The sequence below is a fragment of the Trichechus manatus genome, unplaced genomic scaffold (genome assembly GCF_000243295.1).
Source record: "Trichechus manatus latirostris isolate Lorelei unplaced genomic scaffold, TriManLat1.0 scaffold00138, whole genome shotgun sequence".
Classification (NCBI taxonomy): Eukaryota; Metazoa; Chordata; class Mammalia; order Sirenia; family Trichechidae; genus Trichechus; species Trichechus manatus.
The window spans coordinates 7,274,725-7,289,973 of record NW_004444074.1 but is presented as its reverse complement, the minus strand read 5'-3'; the positions used below and the strand labels follow the sequence as shown (position 1 = coordinate 7,289,973).

At 35.5% G+C, this 15,249-nt stretch overlaps 1 protein-coding gene across 1 annotated transcript in view; it reads right to left on the bottom strand.

Moving 5' to 3' along the window:
• The window catches only part of TAF15 (TATA-box binding protein associated factor 15), a 28,713-nt gene that overhangs the window by 3,634 nt on the left and 9,830 nt on the right, over positions 1–15,249 (bottom strand). Inside the window, exons 6-12 of the mRNA XM_004385461.2 lie at positions 13,890–14,083; positions 12,773–12,893; positions 6,423–6,457; positions 5,783–5,815; positions 4,441–4,550; positions 3,038–3,167; positions 642–734 (exon numbers count right to left, since the gene is read on the bottom strand). Of these exons, the coding sequence (XP_004385518.1) occupies positions 642–734; positions 3,038–3,167; positions 4,441–4,550; positions 5,783–5,815; positions 6,423–6,457; positions 12,773–12,893; positions 13,890–14,083 (716 nt within the window). The remainder of the gene's footprint in view (positions 1–641; positions 735–3,037; positions 3,168–4,440; positions 4,551–5,782; positions 5,816–6,422; positions 6,458–12,772; positions 12,894–13,889; positions 14,084–15,249) is intronic.

Sequence of the window (15,249 nt, the reverse complement as noted above, 5' to 3'; positions counted from 1 at the left end):
GAATGCAAGAGGGGAGAAAAATCAGCAGCAGATATTAACAAAGCAGAGGAAAAGCAGCAGATGAAAGAAGAGCAAGTGCCAGCAGTAACTGGGAAGCCCCCAAAAAACTAACCCTTTATGGCAGAACTTTGTAATTCTTTGATTTCAGGCTTTATTTAGTAAACATAGGAAACGTGGGAAGGGACCACAGGCCCACAATGCAGTGCAAACAAAGCACTAAAAAACATCAAAATTTATTCTCTATAATACCTGCTTAGTTTGAGAATACGTGAGAAAGGTTAAATAAGAAGATATATTATAAATTTGCAGAATTGGAACCAATATAAATAAATAAGCTAGCAGTAACTATAATAGGGAGTTTAAAAGCTGGTCAGGTTAACCCCGTAACTAGGTATCATTTAAACAATTGCCTCCTGAATTCCAGGTGAACAACAAACTGCTATATAGCTTTCCAAAGGGATTTCTGGAACCTTTTCCCACTACCTTCTTATATACCTAATCTCCTATTCAGTACCTACCCTCATTTTAAGACAGAAGAAAAAATACTTAGGGAGAAAAAAGGGTAGCAACTGGGACGGAACATGGACTCAAACTCAAACCCTTTTTATAGTATCCAGGCCTATCAACAATGAATATCTTACCTCGCCGCCCACCTCCACTTCCACCTCCTCTCATGAATTCAGGTCTTCTGGTGGCGAAGGACACTTTAATGATGTTGCCATGGAATTCTTTTCCTAAGAAAAAAGAAAATGGTTTTGAAAAAAAGTTGGCCGAAGTTCCTAGTCCACACCTCCACTTCCCAATAAAAATATAACCATCTTGGAAATTTTCAGTTTCAGAGAAATAAGGCATACTGAAATGTATCCTCACAGAAATGCAAATACATTAGTGCTCCAATGAGTCAAGGTTTAACAGTGCAAAAGCATGACACAATCTATTAAATACAGATTAGCTACTGGGAAATAGTCACTTCTTACTAGACTTACAAACACACACACACACCCCCCCCCAATATTTTTACATAAAAAAGGCCAAATGTAGAACAATATGGTGTACTACGCTACTATTCATGTTCTTTAAAGGTAGCATATATGCACTTGCACATGTGTATATCTATATACACATACATATGTGTGTATATGTCATGCCCACTGTGCTTACCTCTAAGGACAGGAAAAGAGATCACTGGCGGTCAAAGGTAGAAAGGAAACTCATTTTTTATTACATAGCCTTTGTACCATTTGAATTTTTTACCATGTGCAAGTAGTATCTTAAAAAATATAGTATGTGTATACTTAAATACATGCACACACACATATATTCTGGTCTTAACAAAAGGAACTGTTTCACTTTAACATAAACAAAAGAACTGATACATAAGGAAAAGGTACCCAAGGATTCATAAAACAGTTATAAATCCAGAAGGCGTAGCTTCTAACCAAAGCCCTAATGATTGTGGCTGGCAGCTTCGCATGATGCAGATGGTATGAACAAGCACTTTGACACAGGAAGCAACTCATGGATCAGTATTCTAACAACTGTAATAGGAGCTGGTAATATCTGAACTAGGAGCCCTGGTGAAAATCCTGGTGGCGCAGAGGTTAAGAGCTACGGCTGCTAACCAAAAGGTCGGCAGTTCAAATCTACCATCTGCTCCTTGGAAACACTGTAAGGCAGTTCTACTCTGTCCTATAGGGTCACTATGAGTCAGAATCGACTCAACGGCAACGGGTTTTCTCTTTTTTTTTTTTTGGTAGGAGCCCTGGTGGCGCAGTGGTTAAGAGCTTAGCTGTTAACCAAAAGGTCGGCAGTTCAAATCCACCATCTGCTCCTTGGGAACCCTACTGGGCAGTTCTACTCTGTTTTATAGGGTCACTACGAGTCGGGATCGATTTGACAGCAACAGGTTTTTTAATATCTAAACTATGAAGTTAGGTTTAAGAGGCTCATCTGCCCTGTGGGTAAAAGCCACAATAATTTTTTAACATTCCATGAGCAAAATTAATTGCTTTATGACTCACAGAAACTATGAAAAAAACAGAAAAGTGAGGAAGAATGGACTTAGTCTTCAAGAGCAAGGTGATGGGGCCTAGTCTTAGTGCAAAAAAGTAAAGAAAATGGAGGTGAGGACAAATAGAGTATCACTATCTCATCTATGAAGAAGTAAAGAATTGCAATTATGCAATTATGTTTTGGGGGACACGTGTGCAATAATCTTGTAAATGAAAGGGACCTTAAGTGTCTGTCAATACAGCACAGTTAAGTACTTTAGAGACAGTGGGGCGAGACAGCCTGAGTTTGAATCCTGACTTTGCCACTTACTCTATGATCTTGGAAATTACTTAGCTTCTCTATGCCTCAGTTTCATCATCTGAAAAATAAGGGCAATAATACGGCATATGTCTCATAGGGTTTCCGAGAAGATTAAGTTCAGTAATGCACATAACACTCTTAGAACCATGCTTAGCCCATAAACCACCATAAATATGCAGTTAAGTGTTATTATTAAATTAGGGTACAACAAAAATCATGAGTCTGTAAAAACATGGGGAAATGACTAGGTTAAAATGGTTAAAGCATGAGACAAAACTGTGTTTGGAATATAAACTATTTTAAAACGCTGGAAGCAAAGTTAACAAAATATTAGTGGCTATCTCTGAATAAAGGACTATGGATGCTTCACTCCTTTCTTCTACTCTCCCATATTTTCAATGAAAAAATAAGGCTATTTCTTCTAAGAATGCACTAGCTTTGTATCTGAAGAAAAATTAATCCAGATCTTAAAAGAATATAGAGTCAACCAGGCCAACCCGCTATACCTATGCTAAGATGGCCTCAAGCACAAGGCATGATACAAGGAAATATTCTAGACAAACAAGGGTACAGCTCATCTCATTTCTAATGGTACACACACAAACTCTGACCTGCATACTTAATAGAACATGAATATAACCACTGTATTCCGGAACATACTTTGACTTCAACATTAGATAACTTTATCCAAATTGCATGTTGAAAACTATATGATGAGGCATACCATCAAACCAGTCAATGGCTGCCTTAGCTGAAGGGGGGTCATCAAACGACACTGTTGCCTCCCCTTTTGGCTTCCCCGTGTCCTTGTCTGTGTAAAGATTTATCATTGGTTTTCCAGTCTTCTTGTTTGTCTGAGGGAAAAACAAGTTGGTGTCAGATAGCATTTTAAAAATAAGTGATCATGTACCATTTAGATAATCTGCACTAGAAAATACGATGCACCCAATATAAAGTTATCTATAGGTACTGACAAAGGAAACTCTCCAAGCTACACTAAGTGAAAAACCAAGCTATAAAAATGACACATAGCAGATTGTTTTATCCATGTATAATTTCTTTAAGCTCACAAAAAATAAATACATATACTGCTTCATGTAAATAGATACCTTGTACAACACAGAAAAAGGTCAGGAAGGATATTTACTAAGCAAGTCAACAGGTTACAACTAAGGAGTAGACTGAAATTTGGCTGGGATGGGGATGGGAGACAAGGGAGAATTTTTACTTTACAGAATTCTGTGCACTTTTACATATTTCTTGTGTAACTAATTTTTTTAAAAAATTGTAACACCCCAAAAAGGAAAAAAATGAGTACACAGACACCAAAACAAGGACAACTGCAATCTGATTTTGACAAGTGCTACAATCTACTTAACACCGCTCTAAACGATGCTTTCTAGCGGATAAGAAATACATACATGAAACATGTTGCACAAGACACTTAACAATAAACAATTATGAAAGAAAGCGTTATATATTGGGCTAATATGTAGCATAGATATTTAAATACCAAAAAAGGTTCTTAATAACAACTTGAGTTTACATATACTGACTGGCATTTCAGAATCTACAGAATGCTCTCACAACCTCATTTCGTTCTCACAATTTTTGGAGGTAGGTAGGGATTTAGAGCACGTCTTCAAACCAGTTCATTCCAGTTGGAACTCCTGCTGAGAACTTGCATTTCCACCCTAGATATACTGAATCAGAATCTACATTTTAACAAGAACCCCAGGTGATCTAATGTATGATAAATTTTGAAAACCACTGCTCTACTCCTGGTTCTCAGAACTGGTCCCTAACTAGTAGCATTAGCATCACCTGGCAACTTGTTAGGAATGTAAATTATCAGCAGGGGTTCCAAGCCCTGATTTCAAGCCTAGGATTGGAAACTAAAGCATAGGTAAGCTATAGAAAGGTAAACTAAGGGAAGGAAGAAAAGCAAACACAAGCAAGGAAGACATCTGTTGGCAAATTAAGGCCCACAGACATAGGTAAGCATGTGCATTAAGCAATTTTAAGACACAAGTCTTACTGGAGTACAGGTTTATTATGTAATCTACATATTTTAACCGGAATATGCTATTATGAGCTTTTCAACGTAAGTTCATACTTCTTACTCACCTTGATAATTCCTATTTGCTTAAAGAACTCCCCCACTTGATCAGTAGACACACCCTCCCCAAGTCCTTGCACAAAGATTGTGTTGTTATCTGAATTATCAGATTCTGAATCTAAAGGGGAAAAAAGTTACGGTTAATGTTACATATTCCTTGGTTTTACTACATCCTGTTCAGAAATCAAGAACAATGGTTTATAGTCTGATATTCAACTGTTTCTATAACCAAAAGGAATAGAAAGACCAATAATAAGAACCTTACGCAGACATGCAAAGTGGTCAAAATAGTTATTTGGTTGTAGATCAAGCCTTACAGCTAAACTTAAGGTAAAGTGGATTAAGTCCACCACTATGTGAGATACATACACCAATTTAAGGGATTTTATAAATCTCACTCTTCAGATTTAGATACAGGACTAAGGCTCATAAAGAGATGAAGAGAGTTAGCACAAATTAGCATTCCCTTCTCTGGAGAGCTTTAATTCTTTATGGCTAATCAGTACGTTTAAGGCTCTCTATAAGAAAATTCCCCAAATCTGATACTCTGGACTTTCAAGCAAGCCAAGCAGAATTGCTGGTGTCTCATTCATTGCAATAAGCTTTGTATATACCAGAGGGTAGGAGCACCCTGTACACATACCTTACCTTACACGCACACTTTTGGATTAGTACAACAAAGTAAGAAAGATGTACAAAAATTCAGTCCATCAAGGGATAATTCAGAAATTGCCATCCATATAGAATACTTTGGCATCTTAATAAAAACAAAAGTTCTGATTTCAATATGTATTAAAATTTTTTTGCTCAAAAAATAACTTCAAATAACTTTCAAAAGTCTCCATGAGTAAATGTGGAGCCTTGAATTTCATTTAAAAATAAAAAGCTACATGAAATCGGTGACCTCTGCCCAGAGTAAGACAAGTCTCTCATGTATGAACTCAGGTTTCTTAGACCCACTAAGAAGACTATCCAATTTGATACTTTCTTAAACACAACTTTTCTACTTCTAATTCTCCAATGATACCAATTCTCTCATTAAATCTGATTTGTAGTAACTATATGATTAATGCTAACAAGCAGCAAAAATTCACATTTCTTCAAAAAAGAAAAGGAACAACATGGGAAAGCACAAAGAGCAATTTTCCCCAGCAAGTTATACAATCAATCCCCCTAAATGTTTATTTTTGGTGTCTCTAGAATGAAGCTCCCTAGTTTTGGTAGCACTGTCAAATTCATTCTTCCTCCTGTACTAATCCCTCCAAACACACACACACTTTTCCACTCAAAAAATGCAACCAAAACTAACATTCTCTTAAATGCAAAGTCACAAACTACCATAAACCTTACCAGCATCTGGTCTGGGTCCATAATCCCTGTGACCTAAGGGAAAAGGAAAACAAAAACGCTATTTAAGGGAGCTCATTTGAGAACATAAAAAAATAGTAATAATAACCAAGGCATGAAAAGTCAATACTTCCAAAATCCTTGAAGGTCAACCATCACAGATTTACAAAGTAAATATATAAATTAATTTTTATTAAAAGTTTAAGAAATAAGATGAATGTCAACGTTTCTTTAAACTTGTCCCAGACAGCACCCGCCACTTTGGCATTATGCTAGTATCACTTTTGTTAAGTTCTGGTTGTGAAGGCTGATTGGAAAACCCTAGTAATTTATGAACACCATGTCAGCTACCTTTATACAAAAACATTTTCTCAAAATTCAGTGAAGGTCTCATTGGTCACCAGACTCTTTCATGCAAATTCACAGTGCAGAAATCCATTGGACTGTTTAAGAAATCAACTTTGCCTTTTTAATGTTTACTTTGATATACATATATGTGTATATATATAATTGTTTTTAAGCACACAACACACACCAGCCTCAACAGAGTAAGAAAGGGCTTAGACTGCATCTGCGGGATATTGGTGGCTCTTAGATTCATATAGCATTTCCACTGAAACATTTTGAGATACTCAGCACTTACCACCAAAATTTTTGAAGCCACCGCGGTCACCACCACTGCAGAGGAAAAATTGAAGAAATGATTTCTTCCTTAAGTCTCTAATGTGCTGAGCCCTGGGCTCAATCTACACTTAACTGTCACAAGTAGAGAGCCTAGGGAAACAGTAGCACCTCTAACTTTCCAGTAAGTTCCATTTCAAAGACTTCAAAATGTTGTTTCCGTCTAAGTGTATTCCCAAGGATCTATTTCCACAAGGGTACCTTTTCAAGCTTACTACATAATATAGCTAATATACTCTTATTTTAAAATCTTCCCAACCCCAAGCCAGAGGGATTCTATTCAAACCATAACTTAAAACTGGAGGCACAGCATAAAAAATGCTAAACCAGAGCAAGTATTCTTTCCAAGGGAATATTTTTAAAATATGAGAAAAAAGAACAAGACTAGAAGAACAATACCAAGTTAAGATTTTCATAGCAGAATAGGAGAGGTAAAAACTTGAGTATTATGTTCTATTGTGATATCAAATAGTGGGTTTTATGAGATGAAGAAAAAAAGTGAGGTACAAATATGCACAAAAGTAAACCTGAATGAAAGCAGGCCTAAAATTTCAAATCATTCAGAAATCTGATAAAATGAAAACTAAAAGAAAGTATAACTTTAAACTGCCCTCCTACTCCATATCCACTATAATATATAGTACATCTCTTCACATCAGAGATACTAAACCATGCTGCCAAATGCTCTGCACACTGATCAGTAGAACACATTAGAGAATGCAACATACTCTAGTACTACCACTACCCACAAGACAATGTCCTGATTTGGCAAATTTCCACCACCAGATAGTCAATGGTGCTCACGCACATAGCTTTATGTAAAAATCTAAGGTTTCTCTTATCGAGAAACTCTTAAAATAGCCGTGCATTAAAAGCTTGTTTCTCTTGACTGAATTATATAATCCTTCAAGATTCAAACCATGAGCTGACAAAGGAACAAAAAATACCAAAAGCTTTCAGATGGTGATATCTAATCTTCTACTATAACCCAAGAACTAAAACCTCTGCTTTTGTGATCACCCTACCTTCTAGGTGGCTATTCTGAGCCATTCCGAGAAAAATCACTCTAAGTGAGAAAGCGTTCTCTCTTTATAATAAATCTATTACCTTGATGCCAAAAATTTTTTCCCTTGCAACTAGCTTAGGTACAGACACATGCATTTTAACTTTCTATTCTGATTTCTTGAAAGCAGGAGAATAAAGCTACTTCAAGGCTATGAAGACAATGTGAAACACATTCACATACAGTTTCATATACATACAGCTTCCTATTAAGTCTCTAAGATCTCTCTTTTGTAATAGTACCCAAGTCCTCCCTACACTTCTAAATGACATGCTTAACTCATTACAAAAGAAAAACCAACAGGGTTCTTGAGAGTAAACTGCTGAAATCTTATCATTAGAAACAAGATACCTCAGATTTCTTCGAACATGATCATTAATGAGAGAGAAAAGAGCTAGTAACAATATTAAGCCCAAGTTCCTATGTCAGGAGATTAAAGCACCCAGAATAAACTTCTAAAAAAAGAAACTGAAGTCACTATTTTCACAAGTAAGTGCTAGAAGAGATATCTCTTAATTACTCTGCTGTCATCTTAATGGAGTATCAAATAGTTTACCTGGCCACAAGGAGGGAAAATAATGCAATTTCATACATAAGCTAGTTCCTATAATTTTCATTTTGGCCAAGAATATAACTTTGAACAAAAAAAAAAGGGGGGCATACTCCTGCAGAAAGAAAGGGATATAAAAACAACCGGCATCTGAATAGGCTTATAAATTTCCTATTCCTCCATATAATGACATTTTAACTCAAGCCATCTTTACTAAGCATTTCCTTCGAAAACAAAGCAGCTGGTATCAACACAATGGCCATAAACCTGGAAACAACACAGCACACTGGAAAAAGTACTGGTCTTCAAACCAAGAGACTCATCTTATAGTCTTTACTACTAATTAATCATGAAAATGTGGACAAGTCAGTAATTCTCCATGGGCTTCAGTTTTCCTCCTTTACAAAATAAAGGTCTACATCCTTGGCTATTCAAAGGGTGGTCCAAGGAACAGCAGCATGGACATAGCCTGGGAGCTTCTCAGAAATACTAGATCTCAGGCCCCACCCCAGACCTACTGAATCAGAATCTGCATTTTAACACGATCCCCAAGTAATTTATATGCACGTTGAAGTTTGAGAAGCACTGGTCTGGATGATCTCTAATTCTATGTGAAGCTTTCTTTCAAGTTCAAACGTTTTAACCATTTTCTTACTAAATAAACCGCAAGCAGTACTTACTACTAAATAGTAACAGAAGATAGGACTACAGTTAACAATCTTTCTTTCAAACCTTACAGTCAAGTTACAAGTCCCTTTTCCACATACTGAGTACCTCGTCAGCAAATTAAGACACAAAGGGTACTTCAATATCTATAATTCAAGATGTTGCCACCAACAAATTTGTTTTCATTCCCATAAAAAGCAAACATGTACACAGAAAGACCTGAAGTAAAGACATATTAAAGTGAAGTAGTAGAAGTATTTAACAGAGACAAAATATAAGCATATTCAACTTTATGACTGAGTGCCCCCCTGCATGAAAAAAAACCAGTTGTATATTTGACTCAACCACGAAGACGGTTCTCCAAGTTCAAAACCACAAAGATCAGCTTACCCTGTGGTAGATTCATGAGAGTTTTTTCACTGTTAAAGCATTACATATTTAGAGAAGACAGATTCTTTGACAGAATCTCTATTCTCAATTTTAATTTTTTTAAAATCTAAATTTAAATGTATCTACTTAAGGCTTAAAACTACCAAGGAATAAAAGGACAATGCAGGAATCTTTATTCCTGGAAAATTAACTAGAGAAAAAAGGGTCACATAAAAATTGTTTAAGAGATTAGTTCTTAAAAATGTGCCACTGTTGAGTTTTCATACTACTAAATCCAGATTACAATTTTTGGGATTTGAGGAAAAGACCAACATTAATTCCAAAGGTAAATGGCTCACTGGATTTAAATACCATTCCCGACAGCAGCTGTATTTATGTTTTCTTTACTCCCATGTCACGTATGTGTGGTAAAACGGCTTTCTGGGTTCAACATTTACCAACATTTTAGGAAGGCAAAAATCCATCATTCTAGAACTGCACTGTCCAATACAGTATCTACTAGCCACATCTGAAATGTGGCTAGTCTGAACTAAGGTGTGCTGTAAATGTAAAATACAAAATGGATTTCCAAGTCTTAGGAAAATAAAAAACAAGACTGTATAATACCTCATTAGTTATTCTTTATATTAATTACACGGTATCTTGAATATATACTGGGTTAAATAAAATATATCATTAAAACTAATTTCACCTGTTTAATTTTGGGGATTTTTTTTTTTTTTTTTTTATGTGGCTACTAGAAAATTTTAAATCGCATGTGGCTTAAGTTATATGTCTATTGGACAGCACTGTTCTAGACTACCACCAGAACATATGTATGTATTTAAGGGAGCTAATCATTCTTGTCAGATGGTGAAGACACTCAAAATTCAAAATAACTTTTTTTAGGCTTGAGATATTAGCATGAAACTACACAATTACTTAGCTTGACACATACTAATAATGAAAAACAATATCTATGATGTTCTGGTAGACAATTCTGCAATGCAGTAATCACAATGTTGAAGTTAAAAACACTGGGAGAATTTCTGAACTTAAACTTTTAATCCACTAAGGTATCAATGAGCAATTTTAGATGACCATCTTTTTTGCTGCAACTGCTTTTTTCAAAGAAAAAGATTTCCTGTAGTCCCCATAATTTTCACAAATCTCTCTTCCATATTTGGAAAGCTGACGGCATCCTTCTGATCTTACTTTGTCCTTCAGTCAAGCTATCAAACAATCTAAGAATGTCCCATCGTTTAACACAGACCCCACTCTCATCCATAAACTATGCCCCTTCTTCTTTAAATATAAATACAACTAATCAGATACTCTTCAAACAGTCCCCCAAAGGACGATATTTACAATCTTGCTATTTTTAAGTAAGATGATTAGAAACACAAATGGGAGTGCTGATGAAGACTAATGAAAAATGTCTGGATATTTTTGATACCTAAATGCAAAACTAGGTGTCAGGGGAAAAAAAAAAAAAAAAACCTAAAACTGGATATCTGAATTTGAATTCAAAAACTCTTTACCTTAATTATTTAACAAAGCACATCTTGAGCAAGATGTGACACATAAAAATTTTACAAACTTTAAATTTCAACGTCCACAAATGAAACTTTATTGGAACACAACCACATTTATTCATTTACATATTGTCAAGGTCGGCTGTGGCGCTTTACGGGCAAAGTTGAGTTGCTGCAACAGAAATTGTATGGCTTGAAAAGCCTAAAATATTTACTATCTGTTCTTTTACATTAAACCTTTGCTGACCCTGATATAGGGAGTAATTATCTAATCATCAATCCACATGGATTTCTAAAAAAGGCCTTGCATGAACACCCTATTCATTGGCTATAGATCTCCCCTCCCCCACCATACCCCTATTCAACCAGATCGGCATTGTTTTGACCTAATATATTGGACTTCTGGATAAGATTTTGTTAAAGGAGTTCTAAGGCTAAACAGAAAGGTTTGAAAATAAAAAAACTCAGTTCATGAATCACTATCTGGGCCACAAATTATACTCAAATATATTGTCAAGGAGGTTATAAGAGTACTTAAAAATTGGACCTCTGGGTTGGTTAAGGTATGGATGGTCCTTCCCTCCTTTATCAGGAGGATCATTCAAGTCCTCTCAGCCCTCTGACTCTAAGATGAGTTATCTCTCACAGATGAAAATTTGTTTTTAACAACTTCCCTGCCTTTTTTCATCCCTCTCCCCCTAAAAGGTGGGATTCTACCATTCTCTGCAGACAAGGACATAGTTTAATAGACAACCCATTTGAATATAACTACCTTATAAAGAAAATTAAACCTATAATGTACTATACAATGTATACCATTTCAAGGTGCCCAATTATCTAAAACCCACTAATAGAAAAATTAAAAAATTGGTTACCTAGTTTGGGGTTCTGTGTGAAGTAGGAGGGAAGCTATAGGTTAAGCACCATGTCACTTTACATTGCTCATTTCATTCATATCCATGACGGCAGACTACTCTCTTTGATAATGAAGAGGCATACAATATATTTGTTTTACCTTAGTAAACTGACTTTAGCTATCAATCAAAAGACTTTTAACGTCCAAGTATTATAAAATGTACTAAATTATGTTTAGACTTTAGTTGTTCCACAGTATCAAAGCACTGTACACTGAATAGAGAAATACAAGTTACTGAGATTAAATTCCTGGCTCACTTGAAGAAACAACAGTGCTGTATATAACTGGTTTTATATCCCAGGTCACCACAGGGGACAGACACTCAGTCCCTAAAGAGCAAAAGAGTGAACTGGTATGAGTATATAGTTAAGCATCTGTTAACGGGCCACTGACAAATTCAGTTCCCAGGGAACATAAAGCCTGTGTATTTTACACACAAATCTGCAATCTGCAAACCTCATCTTGGGACAATAAATGTCGACTACTTTTTCATTTTTGTTTTTAGAGCCAAAGGGCTAAGTTTACAGATACATTTAAAAATAATTTTTAAACCAATTTTCATAACTTATGCTGCAAGTGAATACCAAAACCTGATAATACTAGCAATGAAAAAAAAAACCTGAATCAAAAAGTCATTCTTTTCTCCAAGAACTCAGTCTAGACGAAATACACAATGCTGCACTGAATTATTTCAATAATTATTCACTTAAAAAGGGGGACAAAATAGTTCACGTACATTAAATCTTTCATTTCCCAATCCCACCTTTACACTCTGCTATTGCCTCCTACACACTTTCCCTTCCCAAGGGGATTCAAGACTAAAGAATGGCCTATCTTCCAATCTACAGTTCACTTACCTGTTATTTTTTTACAAACAGAACACTTGGATTTTCCAGATCATCCTGTAAAGGAGTTTGATTCTAGCTTTGGTAGGAGACATAGTCAAGTGGTTTAACCACAACCATGGTAGGGGAATTTTCTCTACTGGTGTTGAAGATACACCACACAAATTAACTGCTAACATAGCCTATTCTGAAGTAATTTATGTGCCATCTTAAGACTGAAAATAAATTTTGAATCTCTGTCCTCTTCTCAACAACATAATCTCTTTTTTAAGCCTCTTAACTAAATTAGATGCTGGAATCAAACCAGCTAAGTAACAAATTAAAAAAAGAAAAGAAAGAAATGTAGTTATTTACACCTAAATACTTACCTTGATCCTGTCATAGGACCTCTTCCATCCTTGTCATATCCCCCACGCCCTCTACCTCCTCCCTGTGACCCGCCATATCCTCTATTATCTTCTCCATACCTACTCATATCACGACGGTCATCTACAAAAAGGAAAACAACAAATACATACATAAGTACATAACCATTGTCATTTCTGACAAAGGCTTCGCGTAACAAGCTTAAATGGCTCTTTAAGTCACATATTATGTTCTTTTGAAAATGCTACATGTGCAAAGAACTCAAATGCAAGTTATCATAAAACCACCTGGAACTATATGTTTTAAGAACTGTATCAAATTATATCAAATTCCATTCTGCTAAAGTCAGATTAGCAAAATGATAATTTGGAAGAGTTTGAATTAAAGTATACCCTTAGGTAGAAGAACTGGTAAATTAGATAAAAAGCACAGCCCTAATCTTAAAAGTTATTACTTTCCTCATCTCAAAACATTTAAATGTAAGCCAAACATGCACAGGGAATAACTGGATTTTCAAACTGAAAGGAGATATTCATTTAATGAGCCTCTACTTTTACCATTCACTTATTTATCCAGTCAATTATTCAACAAATATTTACTGAGCACTTACTATGAACCAAGCCCTATGCTAGACATTGAAGGTACAAAAATGAATAAAAATAAAACAAGATCCTTGCCCTTGAAGTGTAAACAGATTATTAAATATCAGTGGTATATACAATGTGCAGTGGGAAAACAAGAGGAATGAATGACTTGCCCTCCTTAGATGAGGTTAGAGAAAGCTAATATGGGATCATAATTTTCCCAAATCAAGTATACCATGACCATCAAAAGGAACTGGTAGCAGCAGCATTGTCAAGTAATCAGTGCTAACTGAGACAAAGTAAATTCAGGTAGTCAGCCACCAAAGTCATGTGACCATTTGGGAGTCTCCATGAAATTCAGAAACAGAAATCTAATAAACTCGTTTTGATCACCATTAAAGAGGAAAATATTCAAGGTCATCTCAAATTTTTACAAATAGCTGAAATCTTATGTGAGCCTTTTAATCCAAAACTCAATATACAAGTAATTCTATGAGGTAGAAAAAGAAAAGTAGCAGGAATCAATATATCTTACCTTGTGTATGGTGGCTGTAATTTTCCCTTTGAGAATGATAGGGCTGCTGGTTTTGATTATAGGAATCATGCTGCTGATCATAATTTGACTGCTCGTCATACGAGCCTTGATGTTGATCATAGCCTGACTGCTGGTCATATGAATCTTGCTGACCATAGTCTGATTGGTCATATGAAGGTGCTCTTCCACCTTGGCTAAACAGAAATCAAGAACTTAAGAAATTTACAGGATTATGTTTACCAATAGTGAGCCAATTAAGACTGATATAAGAGGCCTGACCAGCTAAACTTCAGCCATATTAAATACTATTTTCTCATGATAAATATTTAGCTCTTTTACCTACAAAATCTTCTTTTAGTCAATGGAATGCCTGTCAAATGACAATTTCTGTATCATTGAAGACGTGCCATGTTATGAGAAAAATCACATGCACATTTAAAAATTGTAGTGATGCAATAAATCACTATGGTTGTCACTATCTCCTTAAATTTAAAAAAAAGTTAAAAATGCCACATAAGTACAATGTGTCTGATTCTTAAACAAATGTGCCACAATGAGTGGTGACTCCTTTTAACAGTTACACTGAAAAGCTCTATATATGCTAGTTTTTTAACAACAATGTCACCTCTTAAAATATTTTTGGAGTTTTTTTTTTTAATTTTCTTTAGAACCTAGAGTACAGATCTACCTCAGAACCTACAGTACATCTTTGATATATCTTCTAACAGTAAACTTCAGAAACAGTAATAAATCATTTATATTTAAGTCTGGTGAGTAAGAGGAAGGAACTTGCTTTGTGATGCTTTATTTTTTTTAAATCTAAAAAGAATTCTACCAACTAATGAAACTACTTCCTTATTATTTCATGCAATTCCAAAAGAGAAATCCTAAGCATATGTTCTGAGCAATATGGCTACATTAATTACCTGTTCTCAGGGTGGGAATGTTGAATGGCAACTTAATTGAATATGAGTTCTAATATGTTTACTTAAAAAAGGGGGGGGGGGACAAAAAAGATGTCATAATTTAAAAAAAAAAAAAGTTCCCATCAAGTCAATTCCGACTCATGGCGCCCCCATGTGCTCCATAAGCTGATTTTTCAGAAGCAGATCATCAGGCCTTTCTTCCAAGGTGCCTCTGGGTGGATCTTTTGATTAGCAGCCTAGCAAGTTAACCATTTGCACACATAATTTACTCGTATTCACATCTTATTCTGCAGCAAAACGATCTAACAAAGATCAGCATATTCACCAGGCCCCTACCGAAAGCAACAATTAACAATGGTCAGAACCCTAGCACTTCACTTTAAAATGGCTGTCAAACCCAACCTAACATTTCTCTTTGACCTACATTTATATGT